At 40.3% G+C, this 26,094-nt stretch overlaps 1 protein-coding gene across 2 annotated transcripts in view; it reads right to left on the bottom strand.

Annotated features, from left to right (window-relative positions):
* Positions 1-26,094, bottom strand: part of DIS3L2 (DIS3 like 3'-5' exoribonuclease 2) — a 365,013-nt gene that overhangs the window by 211,228 nt on the left and 127,691 nt on the right. For both annotated transcript variants that reach the window (XM_059393719.1, XM_059393720.1), the window contains exon 6: positions 19,234-19,468. In XM_059393719.1, the coding sequence (XP_059249702.1) occupies positions 19,234-19,468 (235 nt within the window). The remainder of the gene's footprint in view (positions 1-19,233; positions 19,469-26,094) is intronic.

Below are 26,094 nucleotides of genomic sequence, written 5' to 3'. Positions count from 1 at the left end.
TGAAATCTTGCCATTTGAAATGACATGGATGGAACTAGAGGGTATTATGCTAAGCAAAATAAGTCAATAAGAGAAAGACAATTACATGTTCTCCCTGATATGAGGAATTTGAGAAGTAAGACAGAGGATCATAGGGGAAGGGACAGAAAAATGAAACAAGACGAAACCAGAGAGGGAGACAAAGCATAAGAGACTGGAGGGTGGGAGGGATGGGGTGGTTGGTGGATGGACACTGGGGAGGGTATGTGCTATCATGAGTGCTGTGAATTGTGTAAGACTGATGATTCACAAACCTGTACCCCTGAAACAAATAATACATGGTATGTTGATTAAAAAAAAAAACTTCAAATGAAAAAGGTGCTAAGCCATCTTGGAGGGTTGAGTGGAGACTGGTCTCAAAGCATGGGAAGCTAGATTAGATGAGTTTTGTTGTGTTCTGAGTCTTTAATTCCACATATATCAAACCTATATCCTCTTTCTCTTATGTACCAGCCTCTTAAAGCATACCCTACTGAACATCTCCAATAGGAATGAATAGGTCCAGCCCACTGTTGGGAAAAGGGGACAGAATTAAAATGCTGCCCTTCCAAGAGCCAGTCTTTTTTATCAGTTCACTTGCTATGACCTAAAAAAGCAGGACCACAAAGTGATCATTAAGAGGCAAAAGAAAACAGACAGTTTGAAGAAGTTGATTTTTATAGACTGCATCATTATCTGAGATCCACCGGGCCCCCTTGGAAACAGAACAATGCACCACTTGAAAACAGCTAATGCGTAAAGCATCTCTGATGGAAAATTGTTTCTCTTTAATAAGGTAACAAGCTCTAACTCTAAATGCAAATCAGACTTGTGTGGGTCACTCCAGCCAGGTTATACAGACATGAGTGAGTCACTGCTTTTGATGCCCAACTGGCGAATCTGAAGGTTTTATAATGGCTCATATGTGGCTGCTGTGGACAGAAAGGACTCTGGTGCTAGGCAAGACAGCAACTCTGGTCCTTCTCTAGCTTCAAAGAAGGAAAAAATGGGAGACTTTTGATGAATACAAGACTCTGTTCTCAGAGTTGCAAGTGGATGAAAGATGAGCAAAAACACTTATGTGAGGGAAGAAAAGAAAATATTAAACCATAATAAGATCTGTGATGGAATATGAACTGAAAAAAAAAAAAAGTAGCTATGAAGAAGAGTCCCAGAAGAGAAAGATCACATATTTAGCTGAAAAAAAAAAAAAATGAGGAAACCTCTTTCGATGAGCAGTGTCTAAGATGGCCCCCCACTGATCCTTAAACCTTCTGGGCTCACACCCTTGGAAAACCCCCTCCCTTTGAGTATGGGAAGGGCCCGTGTCTTGCTTCTAACAGAATATGGCCAAGATGAAGGAATGTCACTTCTGTGATTAGATTACATAAGACATATCTCCCACCCTGTTAGCAGACTCTCTCCATTACTGGATCCAGTGAAGACAGCTGCCACAGAGAGAGGCCCATGCAGCAAGCAGCTGAGGGCGGCCTCTGGCCTCAGCCCAAGAGCCCACAAGGAATCTAATACAGCCAATAACCACATAAGCGTAGCCTTCAGATGAGTGACACCTTGATTACAGCCTTGCGAGAAACTCTGAAGCAGAGGACAGATCCAAGCCATGCCCAGATTCCTGACTCAAGGAGAGCCTTGTTTCCTCACAACACCTTGGACACCAAATGCATGGGTTTTCTGCACCAAGCAACTCCCTAATTCTCTGGCTGTCCTACAATTTAATTCAATTCTGATGCTTACCTACCTAGGCTTAGCACAGACCTCACGGTTAAGGGGTCAATCCCATGAGACTGCCCCCAACTTCAGACACCAAATGTACATAGTGGGTTTTGAGGTTACCCACACTTCTGAGTTGGCTACGTATTGGGGAGAGGAGTTCCCATAATCCCCCTCCTCAGGTTCAATAATTTGCTGTAATGGCTTACAGAACTCATGGCAACACTGGATGTACACTTACTGGTTTAGTGCAAAAAACTTAATAAAGGATACATATGAACAGTCGGGATGAAGAGCTATATAGGGCAAGGTCCTGAAGGATCCCAAATGCAGGAGCTCTTGTTCCTGCGCAGTGGAGTGCCCCACTCTTCCACTCACCAGCCCAAACCCTGCTGTTCTGAAACTCTTCTGAGGGCTTCATCACATAGGCATGATCAACTGGTACTCAATCTTCAGCCCTTCTCCCCTCCTTGGGGGATGGCAGGTGGGGCTGAAAATGTCAAGTTTCTAATCATGGTTTGGTTTTCTAGATAGCCAGCCTCCATCCTGAAGCTATGCAGGGGTCCACACATGGAGCTGCTTCATAGAACAATAGATGCTCCAATCACTCGGCAAGTGCCAAGGGATTTAGGAGCTATGTAAGACATTCCCATCACCCCCACCATTCAGGAAATTACAGGGGTTTTAGGAGCTCTGTGTCACGAACCAGGGTCAGACCAAACATTAGAACAAAAGATATTCCTAGGACCTCTATCGCTAAGGAAATTCCCAGGGTTTTAGGAGCTCTGAGTCAAAAACTGGGGGCAGAGGCCAAATATATACTTCTTTTTATGCTATGCTGACCCACAAAAAATGCAAGTGTTACTTTAAGCCACTAAGTTTGTGGCAGTTTGTTACACTGCAATAGATAATTAATACACATGTAAAATGACAACTGTCATTTGAAGACCAAAGGGATGATTTTCACAGGAGATGAGTAATTAGGCAGCATTCATGGCAGAAAAGAGGCGGCTCAGATGCTCGAAGGCAGAAAAGCACAAGGAGGGTTTAGGAGTGATATTCCTACTCAACGAAGCCCAGCTTGGCTGGATCTAAAGTCTGGATGGGTAGGTGTCAGAACATAAGTTGGAGAGGCAGGCAGGAGAGCCCTAGTGGGCACGAACTGCCAAAGAGAGCTATCAGAGCTCATCACAGATGTGGTCTGAGAACTTCCACAGGAAGATTCATTGGACAAGTATTGTTCCAAGAGGCAACAGTCTTAAAAAAAAAAAAAAAAAAAGACTTGGAAATGCCTATAAAGGGATGCTATGCTTTCACCTTTGTGAGATACTTTCCCTTCCATTACCTCATTTGATTTATGAAAGAATCTATGAAGAAGTTGAGACCAGTATTTATGATGAAGGGGTGTGTGTGTGTGTGTGTTTATAAAAAGGAAAATGAAGCAGTAGGAGACAAGAATGACTAGGAAAAGCTCTTGTTCAGGACCTTTTTCTCCCTACTATGAGTGTTGCCAGATTTTGTTGGATCCCTCCTTCCCTGGTAAGAGATGCAAACAGGCCTCACTAGACAGGTTTGGATCCTGGTCCCAGTGTACCAGAGTAAGCCCACCTGCTACTAAAGATGCTTTGAAATAGGAGGGTCAAAAACAGTGTCAGAGCCTAGGCCATGCCCACCAAGTTCATAAGTTATTGTGGCTTCTGGCTCAAGCAAATGAATCAGAGTTGAGGGGACTGGGCAAAGAGGGATCAGCTAACTGGGAGCAGAGATGAGAGACTTCACTGTGTAGCTGAGTTTTCACTCTAGGGCTAGTGAAAGGGTATGCAAGGGTGGGTGGCTGCTTCCACTTACACGGATGGGGTGACTCATTCATGTTTGAATTTTTTTCTTTTTAAGCAATATCTGAAAACCAGGCACAATTTTCTCCTATAAAATGTTAAATAAGATCTGCCCTTAATGGTGGACATTCTATACCCAGAGTAGGACAGCTGTCAGTTCTCTCTCCCCATCCAGAGCCACATGACCCAATTTTGTTTTGTTTTCCCATAGGGTTAGTTAGAATCTTCAACAGCTTTTTGTAAATCTCAAAAGGTTGCAGTCACCACTGCTCTATTAAGTAAAGATTCCCTGACATGTTACTGCATGACTTAGAAAAACCTAGTTGGTAATTCTCAGGAAAGAAAGGACATTATTTAGAGTGACCCAAAGGGGAAATCAATGCCAGGAAGATGGACCTGTAGGCAAGTAATCCTCTGTAGTGTCAATGAAAGGGTCTCTACCAGAAGAAAAAAAATATCGGAAACCTTAGGTAGCAAGTTAAATACGATGCTTGGGCAAAGGGATGACTAGGGAAGATGGACTTGACTGAGCCTTCCCTTCTTAGAATCTAAAGAACAGAAAACTTCACAGACAATCATGCCAAGTCCCAGGTAGAGGGAAATGGAGATGAAAACTGTCCCCATCTACAGCTGATTTTCAGTTTCTCAGTTCAATGAATAACAAATTGAACTTTTCTCTTTCAATTCAATGCAAAAAAGAGAGAGAGAGCCTCCTTGACTAAAGGTTGATTTTAAATAATTGTGAGAATTAGTCTTTTTAAATGAAAATCATCTTAATCATTCGATACCTGCTAAGGAAAGAGAAGTATCCCTTTATTTCTTGAAAATACTCATCACTTCCCTCTTAGTTCCATATACTTTTCTGTTAGGTCTTCTACAAAACTCTCAAAATCTTTATCAGCTACTTCCCAACCCCCAATTCTGCCCCTGGGTTTTTCTTATTTACCAGTTTGTGCCTTGGTTTTATAAGACAATGACTACTTCTGGGTAAATTCCAATTGTGGGCCAGCTACTTGATAACCTCATCAATTTCCCACAGCTCCAACTGATGACATTGTTCAGATCTGTAATTCTCACCATCCCTCCTCTGAGTCTACAGTTCTACTTCCAGATGCCTACTAGATGTCATAAACTGAATGACCCTCACATAACTCAAATTCAACATGTGATCAAAAGCTGAATTCATAGTCCCTCTCACCACTGATCTTGTTTTTTTCTCATTTAAGAATGTAAATACTCATGCAGTTACTAAACTAGATATCAAGTTACTCTCATTCGTGAATGCTCCTCTGCTTCAAGTCCCATATCTGATCTATCATCCAATCCTGCCAATTCTAGTTCTGAAATATCTTGGTAACCAATCTCTTCTTCTGTATTCCAGCTGCCACCACTCAGGTCTTCAAGTGCCTCTAGTCTTAACTAGTCCCATGCCATGCCCCAATTTCTCCCCTCTTCCTAAAAGTCTCCTTTCCTTAACAACCTTGCATGACTCCCACTACCACAGCCTCTTCATGGCCACAGATAACTGGGCAAAACCCCACCAGTGCCTATTTTCCCAGCATCCTCTGTAGACTTCTCACTGGGAAGTGCTCTATTCACACTGTAGGATGTGAATACTTATCATCCACTTCTGTGCCCCTGTTTGTACCAAGAGTATTTTTTACCCTTCTTCACCTGGCAAACCAGACTCATCCTTCATGGCCCAGAGAATAAACTTTTTTTCTTTTCCTCTCCCTCATCTTCCCTCCTCCTTTCACCTTCTGCCCTTCCCCCTCTGAATGGACCCTTCCCTCTCTCTGCAAATCTGTTCCTCTTCTCCATGTGCACTGTCTTGATTACTAGTAGCCTCTGTTTCCAAGTGTCTCCAGACATCATTCCATATCACATTTTTAGCCCCAGAGTCCTTAAGCTGTGGAGAAAAAAAAAATCTCACTGGTCACTGGCCAGTCAATGTGTTGAAGATTTTTGGGCCAGGAGTCTACTCATGGTCTAACCAAGGCCCTGAGGACAGGGGCAGACTATACTTCCCACCTTAGGGAAGGCAATTTCCATTCCCAGGCAAGACCCAGAACACGTAACTGTTACTGTAACTCCTCTCATAGACTAAGTTCACCTGAAGAACAAGCATCTAGATTTTTACTCTTTGATCATCTTTCTTTTGCAGCAAAGAGCGTAACACTGGCATGTAATGCCCTCCGTATTTGCTTGGATATTCTTGGTTGAAATGACAAGACATTCAACACAAACCAGCTTATATATATTAAAAGTGACTCAGTAGCTCATGTGCCTGGAAGTCCAGAGGAAAGGCAGGCAGGCTTCAGGGTCAGTGGATCTACGACCCACTAATGGCGGGAGGGGCCCAGATTTTTTCCTGTTCTCCATTCTTCTATTCACAACACTAATAGCAAGTCATAGAACAGCTGTCAGGAGCAATTAGAGATAAATGTTTCCTGTTGATATCCATCAGGAAACTACTTACAACCCAGAACTCTGCGCAGGAATCACCCCAATTAGACTGCTAAGGTCATATGCCTATGGGGAGAGGAAATGATACGAAGCTACAATGTCTAATACAGTAGCCACGAATCATACATAGTTGTTTAAAGTAAAATTAATTTAAGTTAAATACAATTAAAAATTCAGTTTCTCGGTCACAATAGCCCTATGTCAAACACTCAACAACCACAGGTGGCTGGTGGCTACGGTTTTGGACAGTACAGATCAGAACACTTCTAATTCTTCAGAAAGTTCAGTTGGCATAAGGTAAGCAAGCATACCAAGCAACTGGTACAAGGCAACCAAGACTCAGCTTGGCAGCTGGGGTCAACTTCACCTGAAGTACAAAGATCTGGGGAAGGAGCAGATGAAAATCTAGGCACATATGGGAAGGGAAAAGGTGAAACAGACATTGGGAGGGCAATAAACAATGCCTAATATATTCTTATAGTAAGAAATTCAATGGATCTGGTACGATTTGCTCTTTAAATAATATGATGCATATGTAGAAATTGTCTGTTGTTACTGTAAATACAAGGTATTTTTCTTTTATGAACTCACTAACTTCCTGTGGAACACTGGACAAGCCAAGTAACTTCTCTGAGCCTCAGTTTCCTCGTCTGTAAAACAAAAGGAATGAACTAGATCAGTTGTTTCTAACCTTTTAATCACAACAGATTTTTTATAGCACATTTTTAAAAATTAATTTTTGCCCAGGATCTCACACTTGGAAGTATTTTTAGTAACTTAACTGCATTGAAAATTAATCTGCTATTCTGTTGCTGCTGTTGTTTTAATCAAAAACATATAGCTGTTAATTAGAGCTTCTGATTAGTGGGGAAAGTCACTGTTACCATAGTAGGCTTGTATCATTTCTAACAAAAGTGAAGCTGATCTCACAGTCTTACTGAAAGCAAATTTACTATTTTCATTCAGTGCTATGAAATATTTATGATTAATGTGAAGTGCTCCACCAAAAGACCCTAGGGGTAGACTATCACATGTCAAGAACAGCACATGAATCTTGTAGGCCCCATGCAGGTCCAGAATTCTACAACTTCAATGACAATGTAACTATAAACAGATCCAACACTTGTTACTAGTATGGAATGGCCTGACCTAGAAAGTACCAGAGAAGGGGATGAGTGGATGCACTGGGAAGAGAGTGATTCAAAGGTAACAGAAATCTAATGAACAAGGGATAAGAAATAAGGAGAAAAATGACACCATCGCAAAAAGCTGTTTATCTTCCCTTTTCATGACCAGTAAGCCCAAGAAAAGTGGATTATTAAATAATCCAGGGAGCCAAGAATAAAGTTAGAAGTGGACAGCAAGCAAGAGAATGAGGGGCACCATACTGAAAAGGGTGCTAGAAGAACCATGCGGAAGGGGACTCTAGAGACCTTCAAGTCTTCACTCACCTCCACTGAGAAGGGCATGCTAGAGTCATGGAAACTCCTATTTTCATATAAAAGCATGAACAAAGTTTATTATAGATTATTTCCTTTTATTTAAATTTCTATTGCAATAGTTTTGTGTTAAAAGGGCAAGAAAGCTGACAGGCTTTCCTATTCCAGGTGCTATAAGGAAGAGATAGACTGGGGCAGAGTACAGATTATAAAATAAATTACTTGTAATATTCTGAAACCCAAGCCCCCTAGGCCTGCTGAGGCGCCAAAGAGAAACCAGGCATGTAGGTAGGAGTGATTCCATGATACTAACTGGGAAGAGGAAGTAAAAAGGACATGCTGATGAAAGAACTGGCCAAGGGTGCCTGGGTGGCTCAGTTGATTGGGCGACTCCCCTCAGCTCGGGTTATGATCCCAGAGTCCCCAGATCAAGTCCTGCATCGGGCTCCCAGCTCCATGGGGAGTCTGCTTTTCCCTCTGACCTTCTCTCCTCTCATGCTCTCTCTCTCTCTCTCTCAAAAAATAAATAAAATCTTAAAAAAAAAAAAAAAAGAACTGGGCAAGCTCCAGTTATATTTCAATAAAGAACAGATGTAATTATTATTACTTCAAGATTTCCTATAATTCATCATGATTTTTTGTTTTTGTTAACCCTTCTAGTAACCATGCATTTCATAACAAAAAAATCCTTTCAAAAACCTCACATTTCTCAAATAGCTAAATAGAGAATTACCAGATGACCTAGCAATTCTACTCCTAGGTATATGTTCAAATGAATGGCACACAGGGATGAAGATGCTTGTGCACCAGTGTTCATTTCAGCATTAGTCACTATTCAATAGCCAAAAAGTAGAAACCTCATGCGTCCACAAATGAACAAAATGTGGTACACACAATGTAATACTATTTGGTCACAAAAAGGAATGACATGCTGATACAAGCTACAACACAAGTGAACTGTGAAAACATGCTTAATGAAATAGGACAGACACAAAGGGAAAGTACTGTATGATTCCACTTTTACGAAGTATCTACAACAGACAAATTTATAAAAAGGAAGTAGATTAGTGGTTATCAAAGGCTGCAATGGATGAAATAAGGTCACAGCTCAACAGTTCTAGAGTTCTATTTAGGGTGATGAAAAGTTATGGGATGGACAGTAGTAACAGTCGCACAAAATCATGAATGCAATTAATACAACTGAACTGTATACGTAAAACTGGTTAAAATGGCAAATTTTATGCTATGTATTTTACCACACACACACACAATTTTTTTTAACCCACAAGAGCTTCTATTGATTACAGAGACTCTAGGTCAGGGGACAATTTGATAAATAATATTTATTGGCTTTCAAGAAGGGGAACCCAGGGTTAGAAGAGAATGGGAAGGTCCCTCTATGTAACAGTCCCTTTAAAAAAGTCTTAGAGAGAAACTAACTGACGAATGAATGACCCTTTAAACTATATTTCCACCCCAAACTTCTCTCATCAACTTCAACTTGCATTCCAACTACACATGGTCACCTCAGATTTAACATGTCTAAAAGAGAGTTCTTAGAAATAAAGGATAAGGGGCATCTGGGTGGCTCAGTGGATTAAGCCTCTGCCTTTGGCTCAGGTCATGATCTCGGGGTTCCGGGATCGAGCCCCGAGTCGGGCTCTCTGCTCAGCAGGGAGCCTGCTTCCTCCTCTCTCTCTGCCTGCCTATCTGCCTACTTGTGATCTCTATCTGTCAAATAAATAAATAAAATCTTTAAAAAAAAAAAAAAGAAAGAAAGGATAAAAATAGAAATTACTTATAATAAATAAAAACACTAAAAAATAAACTTCTATTAAAAATCAAACAGGGCACCTGGGTGGCCCAGTTGGTTAAGCGTCTGCCTCCGGCTCAGGTTGTGACTCCCGGTCCTGGGATCAAGTCCCACATCGGGCTCCCTGCAACCCTTCTCCCTGCTCCTGATCTCCCTCTCTCTCTCAAATAAATAAATACAATCTTTTTTTAAAAAAATAGGGGACTAGCAATTTCAAAATGAGGGGAAAATTAAAAGAGGTTATAACAGATCCAGACAAAATTAAACAACTGAAAAGATTCTGTACAACTCTATTCCAATATATTAGAATATGTGGTTAAAATATATGATTTTTCTGGAAAACATGAACTATCTAAATCAATGCAAGAAAAGGAAAAAAATTCCTACAGAAAACAATGGTCATTGGTAATGGAGGAAGGTACAGCTAAAGAAACCCTAGACCATGTTTCAAGTATGAGTTCTTTAAATGCTTCAATCATTGAGAAAATTTGATCATTCTCAATGCTGTTTTAACTGCCCCAAAGCACTAAGAAAAAGGCTCCCCAATTCTTCCTATCAAGTTAATAGAAATTAATACCAAAACAACAAAAAGAGCACAATAAAAAGAAACCACACACCAATCTCACATTTTACACAAAGCCCCTAAAATTACAAATAAATTATCACCAAACAGAATTGAGTCACATGTGAAAACATGCTATATACCATGACCAGATGAGGGGCATGGTCACATAAGGGATGCAAGATTTATTCAGTGTTTTATGTTACCATGTAAATAAGCCAAAGGGAAAAACAGTATCTTGAAAGAAGCTCAAAGGCACTTGAAAAAGAAAAAAGTCAACATCCATTTCCAGTAGAAACTTTTAGTAAAAAAGAAAGAGGACAGTTGGTTAACTTGGTCTCAAGCCAACAACCAGCACTGTACTTGAGAGTTTATTACTGAAAGCATTTCCATTAAAGTCCAGAAGACGGCAATCACCACTATTATGTAATATAGTTCTTAAAACAATGGCCAGTGAAATTAGGCAATAAGTAAGCAGCACAAAATTAGGAAGGGAAGGTGCAAATTCAAAGGTGCAAAATCAAAACAAGCAACTAAAAGATTATTAGAAATAATAAGAGCACTCATTAAGGTTTCCAGTTTAAAGTATACACTAAAACAACCCCAACAGGTTGTTGGGTTTTTTTTAAGGTTTTATTTATTTATTTGACAGACAGAGATCACAAGTAGGCAGAGAGGCAGGCAGAGAGAGAGAAGGAAGCAGGCTCCCTGCAGAGCAGAGAACCCGATGTGGGGCTCAATCCCAGGACCCTGGGATCATGACCTGAGTCAAAGGTAAAGTCTTTAAACCACTGAGCCACCCAGGCGCCCCAACAACAGGTTTTTTTTAATATATCAATAATTACCTGAAGGAAAATGATAGAAAAAATTTTCCTTTCAAATTAGTATCAAAAACCACAAAATAGGGGCACCTGGGTGGCTCAGTGGGTTAAAGCCTCTGCCTTCGGCTCAGGTCATGATCCCAGGGTCCTAGGATCGAGCCCCACATCGGGCTTCTCTGCTCAACAGAGAGCCTGCTTCTCGCTCTCTCTCTCTGCCTGCCTCTCTGCCTACTTGTGATCTCTGTCAAATAAATAAATAAAATCTTTAAAAAAAAAAGACTTTATATAAAAAAAAAAAAACCCACAAAATACTCAAGTTTTTTTCTAAAAATGTGCAAGATAATGATACATACAAACTATTAGGCATATTAAGAGGATTTATAATTCACATGTGAATAGGCTGGATAAATTAAGATGTACATAGACCAGGCTACCGTCAAAACAGTGAAACAGGGCACAAACCATCCCCCCAAAACACCCCACAGCTGAGAAAGGGATTGAGGTGATATATTTTAGCCTGCATTATTATAATTAGCACCCCACAGGACCAAAAAAGGGGGGAAAAACAATCCAATAACCACTTAAAGCAAGAAACTAACTGTTGAATTTCCTAATAGTAAAAAATAATTAAAACACACTAAAATCCTGTTCAGCAACTATCAGTTCCAACAGTTTAAACCAGTGGCTCTCCACGCATGGTTTGAGACCCTGTTGGTGGAACCATAAGATTAAGACTCTTCTCAAAATAATTCTAAGATGTTATTTGTTGTTTTCACTCTTACTCTCTCATGGGTGTAAAGTAGGGATTAGCAAACTAAGCTGGCCAGCAGGCCAAATCTCCCATGTCCATTCGTATTATGTCTGTGTGTGTGGCCGACAACACTGAAAGTGTTTACTGTATGGCCCTCTACAGAATACCTTTGCTGACCCCTGCTCTACTGACTAATTGAATGTGTGCTTATATATTCTTGTGTTTTCTAGAATTTTCTAAGATATTAGATTTAAAATATAATTGAGTACATTTTAGAGGTTAATTCCACTTTTTTCTCAGTATTCCAACTGTGATTGTATCTACTATAATTTCATTAACACTGAAGAAATCATTTTGAAATCTGAAATTTTCCTTAAATGTACACAGAAACACAACCAGAAATAAGTATACTTATTTTGCAATAATACTTTCAAGTTTTCTTAGTTTTAATTTTAAAAGAAATGTTCATAGATATAACTCACATGCACAAAAGCAATTTGGAGTCTTCAATAATCTTTTAAAAGATTTTATTTATTTATTTGAGAGAGCACACACGCGGGGGAGGCAGAAGGAGAGGGTAAGCAGACTCCCCACTAAGCAGGAGCCTGAGGAGAGGCTGAATCCCAGGACATTAAGATCATGACCAAACCTAAATCAGACGCTTAATCGACTGAGCCACCCAGGTAAATTAACCTGAGTAAATTTACTTTAAAGTGGGAACCAGGGGTACTGGATGGCTCAGTCATTAAGCCTCTGCCTTCAGCTCAGGTCATGATCCCAGGTCCTGGGATGGGGCTCCCTGCTCAGCTGGAAGCTTGCTTCTCCCTCTCCCACTTCCCCTGCTTGTATTCCCTCTCACGCTGTTGTCTCTGTCAAATAAATAAATAAAATCTTTAAAAAAATAAAATAAAAAGGGAAAAAGTAGAAACCAAATTTTATAGATCATGGTGGGAAAAATTACCTTTATTTTATAAAAATAAAAACATGTTACAAATTTGGGGTCATCGATGGGAGCATATACTATGTAGAACAAAGATTACTAGAACAACAGGATTTTAACATAATTTTATTACTTTTTCTATTTTTACATAATTTTTAAAAAATTATATGCTATAGTCTCATTCTGTTTGACATTTATAGTACATTCATAAGAACAATTATTTTTGCAAAAATATTTAAAGGTTTCATTAATTTTTCCAAGGATCTTTCTGAATCTACTCTTTTTTTTTTAAGATTTTATTTATTTATTTGAGAGAGAGATCACAAGTAGGCAGAGAGGCAAGCAGAGAGAGAGAGAGGAGGAAGCAGGCTCCCTGCTGAGCAGAGAGCCCAACGTGGACTCGATCCCAGGACCCTGAGATCATGACCTGAGCTGAAGGCAGAGGTTTAACCCACTGAGCCACCCAGGCACCCCATTCTTAATCTACTCTTATTCAAATAAATTAAAATCTAAGATTTTCTTTACTGAAACTTTGAGCAATTACTAGTATTTGTAATGGAAAATAAAATTGTAATTCTCTGAATAAAATTAATTACTAGGAAAAACACCCAAATGAAAATAGTGGATCTAACTATGTTAGTTTTTAACAATAAGCAGTAAAGACTTCATACTCTAGAATACCTTGGAGCCAAAGCCTGGGGCAGATCAATGCCAGCTCTTCAACCACATGCTTAAGCTGTAGAACATGACAATTCTTCCTTTTCAGTAATACATGGGTATTTTTTGCCCATTTTTTTAAAGATTTTTTTAAATGTTTTTTTTTTTTTATTTCTTTTCAGCATAACACTATTCATTGTTTTTGCACCACACCCAGTGCTCCATGCAATACGTGCCTTCCCTAATACCCACCACCTTGTTCCCCAACCTCCCACCCCCCCGCCCCTTCAAGACCCTCAGATTGTTTTTCAGAGTCCATAGTCTGCGGTTCCATGGTGAAATGGTGAGCACTCTGGACTCTGAATCCAGAGTCCATAGTCTCTCATGGTTCACCTCCCCTTCCAATTTCCCTCAAGTCCCTTCTCCTCTCCATCTCCCCATGTCCTTCCTCCATGTTATTTGTTATGCTCCACAAGTAAGTGAAACCATATGATAATTGACCCTCTCTGCTTGACCTATTTCACTCAGCATAATCTCTTCCAGTCCCATCCATGTTGCTACAAAAGTTGGATATTCATCCTTTCTGACAGAGGCATAATACTCCATAGTGTATACGGACCACATCTTCCTTATCCATTCATCCGTTGAAGGGCATCTTGGTTCTTTCCACAGTTTGGCAACCGTGGCCATTGTTGCTATAAACAGTGGGGGTAAAGATGGCCCTTCTTTTCACTACATCTGTATCTTTGGGGTAAATACCCAGTAGTGCAATGGCAGGGCCATAGGGAAGATCTATTTTTAATTTCTTGAGGAATCTCCACACTGTTTTCCAAAGTGGCTGCACCAACTTGCATTCCCACCAACAGTGTAAGAGGGTTCCCCTTTCTCCACATCCTCTCCAACACATGTTGTTTCCTGCCTTGCTAATTTTGGCCATTCTAACTGGTGTAGGGTGGTATCTCAATGTGGTTTTAATTTGAATCTCCCTGAGGGCTAGTGATGATGAACATTTTTTCATGTGTCTGATAGCCATTTGTATGTCTTCATTGGAGAAGTGTCTGTTCCTATCTTCTGCCCATTTTTTTATATGATTATCTGTTTTATGTGTGTTGAGTTTGAGAAGTTCTTTATAGATCCTGGATAACAACCTTTTTTGTCTGTACTGTCATTTGCAAATATCTTCTCCCATTCCATGGGTTGCCTCTTTGTTTTGCTGACTGGTTTTTTAAGTCTACTAAGAAGTTGAAAGAGTGATATTACAAATGTTAAGTTAAGTTAAGTAACTGTTAAGTTACTAGGTGTTAACATTTTATTATATCTGCTTTCTCTTATTATATCAGCTTTCTCCCCCATGGGATGCACACATGTGCACACACACAGTTTTCTTTTGCTTTTCTAACCCATATAAGAGTAAGTTAAAGACATCAAGATACTTCACCCCAAGCACTTTGGTTAATAATTCCCTAAGAACAAGGATATTCTCTTATATATCTTCAATACCATTATTACATATAAGAAAATTAACAGTAATTCCAAAATGTCATCTAATATATAGTCCAAATTTAAATTTCCCCAATTGTTGGGGCACCTGGGTGAAGCAGTCAGTAAAGCACCCAACTCTTGATTTCAGCTCAGATCATGACTGCAGGGCTCAGATTGAGCCCTGCATCCAGCTCCATGGTCAGTAAATTTTCCTTCTGTCCTTCCTTCCACTGTGCACTCTCTTGCTCTCCCAAAATAAATAAATAACTCTTTTTTTGAGGCTACCCTTAAATTTTTAGATGGTTCAACATCAGAAATAGATTTAGAGAGAAACCAGATAATAATCTCAATCAAAAAAGAATACGCACTGTAAGGTTAAGCAAAAGGCAAAACTGTAGCATTAACAAAAGATTACATGGGAGAATACCTATTTGAACTAAGAATAGAGAAAAACTTAAAAACCCGTAAAGTATATGACTAATTTTTATCACATTAAAAAACTAAGGGCTTTTGTTCGATAAAAGACACCGCAGACAATGGTAATGTGAAAATGACTAACTGCCAGAATGGGAGAAGAGATTTCTAATTCCAAAAATGGAAATGGGATTATTATAGAGAATAGATAAGAAATTCCTACAAACCTGAGAACAGTAACCCTGATAGAACAATGGGAAAATGCTAGGCAATTTACAGAACTTAAACTAGAATACAAAAATGAGAAAGCTAGATTATTCTAGCTGTTGGCAAGAATGAGAAGATGTAAGAAGCCTCAGGCTTCCTAGTGGAAGCTGAACTGACGTCATCATTCTGGCTTAGGTCAAAGCCTCAGTCAATAAAGAACTGTTCCTCTGCCTTGCTTTGTCCTTTGTGCATGTATTTCTTTGGGGGATTTCACAGGGAGAAATGGCCAGTCTAGCACAGGCTCTGGGCCTTAGACACCATAAGTCCTGACCAAATACCTCTACCTGAATCACACCTGATGTGACTGCATTGGCCACTCAGTCTAAAAGGACATGGAAATCAAAATTCCACTGCCCCCTACTCACAAAGGTCTGGACATGGCTTTACCTTTTCTTTTTTTGAGGGACCAAATTTATTTTAATTTTTCTGAAAATATCGGGAACTATGAAAAATAAGCCAGAAGCTATAAAGCACCATGTTCTGCTGGAACCTGAATTCATTCGTTGATGTGTTTTCAGGTTTCCCAACTTTACAGTCATTGACATTTGAGCGTGTTGCTTTATAAATGATGGGATTCCAGAGTGGGAAGTGAGTGGCTTTACTTTTTTTTAAATGACATTTCAAAACATTTTTCCAAAAACTGTGGTTGATAGGAAATTCCTATGTATTTAATGTTTAATATAATTTCTGAAGCAAACATAACTCTCTTCTTGTACTAATCACCATTTAGGGAAAATTTGATTTCAGAATCTGGAAACAGAAGAAATTGAGCTCTAAGAAACAATGGTCAGGAGAAAGTGTTCTTGGGATTTAAGTAGCCTAGAAGTATCACAAGAGAAAAATCATATGGGTCTGCTTTTCTTAGCCAAAGGGAAATGCAGTCAATTTTCATCCAAGGGAAGAGAACATAAACACGGACACTGAGCAGGACCGTCACGGAAGGAGATAACCTTAAGTGAGAGAAAAAGTCTCATCCTCATCCTGGAGCTGACCCAGGCAGGCCTCAGAAGAAGCAGTTAGATTTCACACAGATTCTTCCTTCAGAGAAGAGCCAGAGGCGGCCAGGAGACAGAAGGGAAAGTGAAAGGGTCCCGGACTCCATTGTCATCAGGGTCCTAGTGGAAGCTTGTCTCCAGATCCAAAAACTGAACAAGATCTCTGGCAGACCTAGCTAGGACAGAGAACAGGAAATGTACATCACAACCTCAGGAGGTCTTGATCCCCAAGATTCAGAGGCCAAAAAATGCTCCTAAATTTCCTGATGATGAAAGAGGAGAGCCACATTCAGTACCATGTCACCATCATGATTTTCATCCTCTGGAGCGTTTGTTAACCAGGTAACCAATAACCAAATTTTCTGACACCAAAAAAACTGATTTGGGCCGTCCCCAATCTCTACCCAGATGGCAGGCTTCTGTGTTGACAACAGCACTGCTGCCTGGACTATGGCAAAAGCTCGGCCTCAGGAACCTGCGGGGCTGGGCCTGCGAAAGGGACCTGGGTCTTGGGCCCACTCTCTCTCAGGGGCTGAGGATGGCACAGATCCAGGCTGTCTTCCTAGAAGAAACTACTGGCTAGGCCTCAGGTGCCCAGAGAAACTTTTCTCTTAACGTAACAACAGGTACTGGTTGCAGACCCTCGGTTACCTGTTCACTTACCAGAGAAACATAGTTATGGGATAAACAGGAATGTTTCCTGGGCAAAGAGAGATACATAATGCGTACACATGCAAAAAGTAAGGTTTGCTTTAGGTAAAACATGATATTGAAACAAAAATAAATAAAAACACTCATTGGAACACCAGTGTGAAATCCTACTGGAACACCACTAGGATTAATAACTATTTGCAAATACGACACAAAGCAAAGAACCTTTCTAGAAGTCTTAGGAAAAGTTTATGATGTTCTTAAGGTTATGGTTTGTTTCAATAACAAATTTCAAAACCTTAAATGGTGCAAAAAGTACCAACATCCTAACTGTAACCAGATTTTGTATCATCCAGAGAAGAGAAGTGGTTGAAATATCCTAAAAACACCATAGTTTTTAAAAGAACAAATTGCCATTTTCCTAAATATCAAGAGGGCAAGAAATGAGAAACAGCCATGTGGTTTCATAAACTCTCTATTTAGAGGCTAGCAGGAAAGAGAAATTTGTACCGCAAACTGAGGAAAGGACTAAGGCTGTTCCCTCAGTCAGGCCTAGTAAGGAAGGAATATAAACAACAGTAAAATAGGGAGACCATAAAAAGAGTAAGAAAAAAACACGCATACAGCGGACATGCAAGGGATTCGATGATATTCACTTGTAAGAGAGAAGGAGGGGAATTACAACAGAGAACAAACCAAGAGCAGGTCTGGCATCAAAATTTCCCAAAAAGCAAAGAGCAAAGCAGATTATCAGTATCCACTCTAGTATCAATTCTGTCATCCCTCCCATCCATCAATATTTTCTTGCCCTTGTGTTGGTACCAACCACTAACAAGAAATCAGGGAATCTAATCCCTTCGGTTTGGGAGCCCAGGGGAACAGAAGTTCCTGAAGTCCGTTAAGTCCGAACACCAGAGCTAGGTTTCCATGAAGCAGTTTTGGGCCAAATACTAAGTAAGTTTTAAAGTGCTCCTTTGCCTGGTTTTGTTCTGTGAGATCTCCCTCCCTTTGTCCTGCAAGATCTTGTTGAAGAGGATCTGTCTACATAGGGTCCTGGTTCTTTCCCTCTCTTCTCACAGAGAAGACATGATTCACAATAGTGACGCCATGATAATATAAACACACTCTCAGAAGAGGGTCACATATCCCACTGCTTTTAAAAGAAGAAAGAGAAAACAAGAGAGGAATGAAATTTCAAGGAATAACATTCAACTGATATTGGCCGAGCCTGGAACAGTGAAATCACTAGTTAAGCAGGCCACAAAACAAAAGGAACCTGAGTGCCTCAGGTCAGCGTACCTGGAGGACCACTGACTGAAGCAGTAGTCTCTTCATTCGAAAAGAATTTCACAGTTGGAAATTCCTTCTGAATGAGGAGTACTTGGCACCAAAAAGTGACCCATGTTTTCAGAAGATGCTCAGCACCCCAGGTCACTACCTCATCAGCAGTGAAGAAACAGAGGGATCCATATGCAGTCACTTGCTGAAATCACCTCCAGCTTACTTCAGGATGTCAGTGAGGCATGCCCACCCGTCCCTATCACAGTGTGTCCACAGGACAACCTCTTTTAGTCATCTTCTGGCATTTCTTCTAGTCTTTCAAGGGGATAGTATCAGAAACCTCTTCCTGATTGAAAAAGCTCATAATCTAGCCAGCCAACCTAGGTCAATCATTTCCATGTCAGAGTATAGATAAAACTCTATTTGGCTGGAAAATATACTCCCTGCACTTAAAACTTCTTAGCAATCTGTACATTAAAATATTCCAATTTTTACTGCTACTTTGGTTTTCCCGTGCGTGGTCAGCTAGGGCCCTTGGTCGTAGCTCATTGCCCATGTGTTTGTACCTGTTTTCTTCTGCATCCAGAGGACACATAGCTTAGATCTGATCAGAGACAGTAAGACTGGCCTTTTTTCAAGGTTTAAAATCGAAACACATTGTAAAGATAATCTACTTGTCAAATTTAAGGTGATCCATTCCCGCCACCTATGATGGAAAATACTTTTAAAATGTACTGAATTAAAGCAAAATCCAGGGTAAAGTGAAGAGCTTTTTTGGATTTGAAAGATCAGCTTAATTCTGTTCCTGTCAGCTACAGGGGTGGATTGCGCTCATCACAGGAAATGTCAAGGTCAGCTATCAACACAACTCAAGATCTATTAGGGAAGGACAAAGAGCACCTACTGGCCCCAGGAGCCACCAGCAGCATCTCCCACCCCTCCTGAGAGCCAGCAGCCAGAAAGGGTCAAAGATCCCCCCTTCCTAACAGCTGCCACTGGTTAGAGGTTGGGAAGGTCCCAACAGCACTGTGTGATTAAGTCTGTAGCACAAAAAGAATCCCAATCCTTAATCAGGTTAGTAAAAATGTCAGACAGCAACCCAGCACTCACCTTTGTCATGAACACAAACTGAGGGTTTCTTGACACCATCAACTAGAACATTCTGTGTGCTGCCATGTCCATCTTCTGGGTCGCTGTCTTCAAACTGAGCCTCTATAATGACATCAGGACTGTCATTATAGCCTTTCACGGGCTGCTGCAGGAGATGGCTTCCACAGAGCTCCTCGGGGAGATCTAATTCATAGGCACCTTCTGTTTCTTTGTCATTGCTCTCTGGTTTAATTACCTGAAGAAAATAGAAAAGTTCTGCTAAATCACTGGAGGGAAGAATGGGAAATAGCAGATTTTTCTCTTCTCGTTTTTCTTTCCTAAGGGAAAAATGCACATTCAGAAGCTTCACAGCAATGGTCACTCACAAGGTAGTTTGAAAAATAATATTCATTTTCCAGCTGCACAGACAACCTTATGGAGACGACCAATCCAGTACTGCCAGAGTGGCTGTCAGCTCCTCAATATGCCCAAGATGAATGCCATCTCTACTCCCCATTTTTCTGATGTACCTACCTGTTTATCCGCTCTCACCCAGAGGCCCTGAATACCACAAGTACTAAGCTGCTTCATAAGGGTACATCACATGGATCAGTATGTTCAGAGGGGATAAAACTCAGCAGAGTATGTTACTGCACTCCATGTGAAACCACAGAGAATGATGAAATGGAAAAAACAAAATTAAATGTAAATAAGCGTTTTTAAATGTTCTCATAAAAAACAGAAGCCCTTAATTCTCCATTTTGAGGCTTGAAATCAGTATAGAAAGCACACAACTGATGGATATTTATATGAACACTAAGAATGAAGCATTAAATAATATGACAAATATTTTTAATTAAAAAAAGAGTAAAGCAAATATGAGAAGAGTCTAGATACTAACCCACTTAGTGAGTTTGTCACATAAGTCATATGTCCGTACTCTGATTTCTATGGCATTTGATTTCTATGGATTTCTCTAGCAGTTTCTCTATGGGTTTAATTTTGAGAGGTCTAACATTTTTCTGAGTTTAACCTTTAAGTTTCAAGATAGATGCCCGGCTTCAACAAGCCAGATTACCATTCGAATCAGACTACACAAAGATCCTTTAATAAGGGATCTTTATCTTACACAAGGCAGAAAAAATTACTGAAAGAAATCTTTCCCAAGACATTTTCACTCCACAGATTTCAATTAACATAACCATCCCCAGACAATGAATATTATACTCACCCAGAAAATCAAAGTAAAATAGGCATTCTAAAGATTCTAAAAATATATTACCGAGTTTTTAAAAAAGTGACTTCATGCGGAAACAGAAAAACTTGTAGACAGTAGTTAATTTTTCGGAGTAAAATTGTGCCTTTTAATAACATTTTTTGGAAACTTGATTCCCAATTTCTTAATATATATAATGAAATTTTCTTTCAACTCTTGCCATGTTTTGACTCTTGTCACATCTATTCATTCATCTGATCACTCTTTCATTATAAGAAGTTTGAAGGTTACTTTTCTTTGACAGTAAAAGAAAAAAAATTCAACTGGCTAGGCCAGAAATCTCCAAAAAGATTCCCTCAGGGAAGAGGAAAGCCACAGTTGGTCTTTAAATTATGATACAATCATAAAACCCAGCTCTCCTCTGTGCATTTCTGCCTTGTCACAAAAGTCAGTTATCATGCCTGACCCAAAGGAGATAATTCAAAAATAGAGAATTCAATGACAAGTTAGGAAAGAAAAAGAATTTGACATCACTCAAATCAGTAAACCTAGTCAATGTCTTTAAATGTGCCTGGCAAATTCATCTGTCCCGACCATCCCTGAAGAACAAACACACACCTTGGGCATTGTCAGAATAGCCCAAAGCATGGGGCACCGGATGGCTCAGCCAGTTAAGCATCTGACTCTGGCTCAGGTCTTGATCTCAGGTTCCTGGGATTGAGGCTGGTATCAGGCATCTCACTCAGTGGAGAGTCTGCTTGTCCCTTCCCCACCTTGTGCTCTCTCTCAAATAAATACATAAAATCTTTGGGTGCCTGGGTGGCTCAGTGGGTTAAGCCTCTGCCTTCAGCTCAGGTCATGATCTCAGGGTCCTGGGATCGAGCCCCATATCCAGCTCTCTGCTCAGCGGGGAGCCTGCTTCCCCCTCTCTCTCTGCCTGCCTCTCTGCCTACTTGTGATTTCTCTCTGTGTGCCAAATAAATAAATAAAATCTTTTAAATATATATATATATATATACATATATAATCTTTTTTTTAAAATAGCCCAAAGCACAGGCAGGAGGTATACATGCACCCTCTGTGTCTAAAGCATGGTGGCTATGACAGGATCACTGCTTTTGTTTTTTCTATGTCATTCCCACACACAACTTCTTGCAGAGAGAAGAGGTGGGACTGGGGCTGAAGGAGAATGCCTAGTGTGCTAGAGTTACACTCACAGGTAACAAGCAGTCTTCCGGAAAGATGTTACGCAAAGGGTCCATGCTTTTAGTTTCCATTATGTGTTTATTTCTCCCATTAATAATTTCACAAAAGATTTGGTTCCTATAGGCCATGGAGAAAATCGTACAAGGGGAAACCAGAATTCTGACATTGTCAAACTATCCTACAGGGAAGTAGTCTTTCTCCATATGCCTGTATATATGTGTGTGTAAGATATAACAAGAATTCTGTAATCACCATGATTCTGCTACTTAGTAAGAATTGTGCTATGGCTCACAGATTAAAAGTTCAAATAAAAGTCAAAAGGAAGAGGAGAGCAGGGTACAGCAATAACCAGAGTACACCAAGCCTAACTATATAGCACATTTTAAAACCACCCCAGTTCTGGGATGCCTGGGTGGCTCAGTTGGTTAAGCAGCTGCCTTCTACTCAGGTCATGATCCCAGTGTCCTGGGATCGAGGCCCACATTGGGCTTCTTGCTCGGCAGGAAGCCTGCTTCTCCCTCTGCCTCTGCCTGCCACTCTAGACAGAGTGTGCTCGCTCTCTCTCTCCTTCTCTGACAAATAAATAAATAAAATCTTTAAAACCATCCCAGTTCTGAATTCATGATAATCTCCATGGTTTAGATTAATTATATTCAAGAATTAGTATTATTCGAGGCACATGGGTGGCTCAGTGGGTTAAGCCTCTGCCTTTGGCTCAGGTCATGGTCTCAGTGTCCTGGGATCAAGCCCCACATTGGGCTCTCTGCTCAGCAGGGAGCCTGCTTCCCCCCTTTCTCTGCCTGCCTCTCTGCCTACTTATGATCTCTCTCTGTCAAATAAATAAATAAAATCATTAAAAAATTTCATATTTTTGGCACTAAATTCACCTTTTGAGTTACAAAATTTAAAAATGTAAGGAAGCAGGACTTAACGAATAAATCAAGTCATTTAAAACTGTGTAATTCACATATAAATTGGAGTGCCTGGGTGGCTCTGTCGGTAAAGCATTGGACTCCTGATGTCAGCTCACATCATGGGATGAAACCCCGTATCAAGCTCCACAATTCTAAGATTCTATCTCTCCCTTTCCTTCTGCCCTTCCCCGTACCCTCTCTAAAAACACACACACACACACACACACACACACACACACACATAAATACGTTGCATTTTAAAAGTACATTCATTCTATTTTGTTACACCAGTACACACAAAAACAGAAATATATTCTGAGAAAAAAGGATCACCATAAGACCATGGGATACAAAAGTCATTTTACAACTACTCCATACCACACACTGGTTAAGACTGAGGGTTGTAGGACCCTTAGAGAAATGGCTAATTCAAGTCTGGAGCAGGAACAGGTAAGACAAACCTGGAATGTCGTGTCATACCAGGAAAACACGGAAGATATCAAAGGCTTCTAGGGTCTTATTGAAAAAAACTCCAGAATTGCCGTGAAAAAGCTCTCTCTGGTCAACCTTAGAAAATTCCAAGCATTTATCCTACCTTTCCTGTACCAACCATACCTCAGGTTAACCACATAGTTGAGGAGGTAAAGATCTTCTTTACTGAAGAGTTTTAGCTAATTGAGAAAAAAGGAAAGACTTTTGGTATCACCAGTTTGCCATCCCTATGGAAATAATGGATTCAGGAAATGATCATTAATGGTTGCTAAAGCCAGCTAATTCATAACTTGATGGGGATGGAATTTTATAATAAATGGATCAGAGTGGTAATACTTAAGAAGAGAAAGAAACATAGTGCTTCCTGATGGACGATAATAGTAAGTCCATAACAACATCCATGAAGTACTTTCCCCCAAACTGAACTTGAATCTGATCTGAAACAGGATCATAGGAGCATGTTAAATAACACCAGGGAGAGGACCCATTTACACTCACTCACCAGGTGACTTCATCCTGTCTCAGGGCTTTAAATCTCTCTGTAACCTATTAACTCTCAAAATTAAATGCCTAGCATCAACCATTCCCCTGAATGCCAGACTCCTATCCAACTGCCTACTTTACATCTTCCTTTGGATGTCAGTTGGCACCTCGAACAAGAGCACTGTTGCTCCCCCCTAGAAGCCACTCCTCTCCCAGCACCCGCTTTCTCAGCAGATGGCACCAAACTATGGCGGCATCTTCTCATGCCCCACATCCAATCCATCAGAAGAGCCCACTGGCCCTTCCTTTAAATATTTCTTCTTACCATTTGCAGTTAATACTGCACAACCAACCTCTATCTCCTTGCTGAGGTAACCCATCTCCTGATTTCCATTTTGGACCAAAGCAGCTAGAATGATCTTTTAAATATAAATCAGATCATGTCATTCTCTCAGCGGCTTCCCAACACCATTCCATCACCACCCACAAGGCCTTGTCAAATCAGGCTCATATTATTGTTCCATTCTCATGTGCTATAACTTTTTCCTTTGCAAATTACCCTCCAATCTAGAAATCTTCTTGTTATTTCTAGAATACTAAAATCTTCCATCCTGAGGTTCTTGTGCTGGTATTCCCTCAATCTGGAAAACTCTATGCCTGGCTATTCTTAGGGCTAGATCTCTTCATTTTGTTCAGGTCTCACCCCAAATACCCTTTTCTCAGAGAGGCCTTTCCTGATCACATGAACTGAAACAGCCCCACCTGGCTGTCACTACTCTATCCTCTTAGCCTGCTTCATTTTTTGTCACTGTACTTACCCCTATCTAATAATACATTACACACTTACGTACTTTCTGTCTCCCAAATAGAATGTAGGTTTCAAAAGCACGGTGGCTATTTTAGTCACCATTATATTCCAGGAGTACATTTAGTAGCCACTCAAATATATGTTAGATAAATGAATACAGCAATTAATTAGGAAATAACTTGTTCAGGGTCTATCTTCTCAGATAAACTATAGACTCCAAGAAGTGAGCAAGGCCAGAGCTGACATCCAGTATACTCGATCTCATTTCAGTGAACAAAGAACCGGAGGCAGCACAGTGCATCCAACATCTCCACATGTCTGAAACCTGTCTCTCAAGACCATGTCCAGTTGGCTTGGATCTTCTATAACCCAAAGTCCATTACACAATCTCCCCAGTTCCTCCCCAGCCTCCACTACCTGCCCCAGACAAGAGTAACTGCTCCCTCTTCTGATGTCCCAAAGCAACCCATATGTATGCCTTCTCAGCACTTCACAATTTCTTCACCGTTATTCGTGTTATCTACGTACAGGATTTACCTCGTCTGTTAACACTACACACTCACCATTTGTATCTTATGCAACTTGTATAATCAATCTAGGTGCTCCATATTTGATAAATAAATAGGTGGATAAATGGGCTAAAAAAAATAGTATAAAAGACAAGTGATATGCAAAAGAACGTTCAGAATAATTTCCAGACACAAGAGTATGTGGGTTAGAAACCAGTAGCGCAGTTATCCACAGCTCTGTGAAGTAAGAGATCTTCTTCTGTAGGATTGACCTTGAAAATGTTGATAAGTCCAGTTCAGGGGGTCTCAACTCTGAAGTTTAGCAGACACCTCTGAGAATCCAAGGAAAGCTATAAACCCTTCCTCCACAGAAAAATGCACATCTATAAACAGAAAGAAAATATTCCACAAGAAAGCACAAGAGAGGACAGTCAAGATTCTGGTGCTGAAGGCCACCCGGCCAGGTCAGTCAGTATTTTGGAGCTCTGGGCTCATAGTGAACGGAGGGGGGCCTGAGGAAAAGGATTTATTACTGACCTGTTAACTGAGGACTTTAAAAATTCCTCTGGGTTCCTCCACAGACCTGAGAGTGAGGCAGCTGACTGCACCTATTATTCCGAGTACGTGCTGCCCCTGGGGTTATTGTCCCTTGGAGGTTTAGTCTAGTCTCTAGAGGACAGGACAGAAACGGATTAGTGAGGGAAGCAAATGCTGGGTCACACAGAACTTTGTCACTCTCAGTCTTGTTCTATGAAGCAGGATAGAATGAACATCACATAAACCTTGCTAATGAAAATAAAAAAGGAAATATAAGCAGACATCAACTGGGGCATAGAAATATGAAATGAATTGTTACTTGAAGGTACAAAAATGCTCAAAAAATAATAGCACTCTACAATACTTAATAATTTTGATTTCCTTAACTCCTCCCTCCCAAACACAAATGCACATACACATACACACAGAAATGTTTGTCAGATATACCCTTCAGTTAATTTTACCAAGGATAAGTCTGTCATCTACCTATTGTCTCCTTTCAGAATGTAAAATTGGGCGACAGAGTGGTGTGGCAGTGCAAGGAGAGGACAAGATGATCCCCTTTCTCCATTAGGCTATAATCCTTATGCTCTGGGGGATGGGGAGCAGTAATCTGGCCTTTTCAGCAGTATCAGGGAGGAACCCTGACAACTATTATGATGAAATTAAGGGAGGCTATAAGAAGCTTACCATTGAAAGGAACAGGGTAGAGGCCTA

This window comes from Mustela nigripes, chromosome 3 (genome assembly GCF_022355385.1).
Source record: "Mustela nigripes isolate SB6536 chromosome 3, MUSNIG.SB6536, whole genome shotgun sequence".
Lineage (NCBI taxonomy): Eukaryota > Metazoa > Chordata > Mammalia > Carnivora > Mustelidae > Mustela > Mustela nigripes.
The sequence above is the reverse complement of the archived record's forward strand: the minus strand, read 5'-3'. Positions and strand labels throughout refer to the sequence as shown.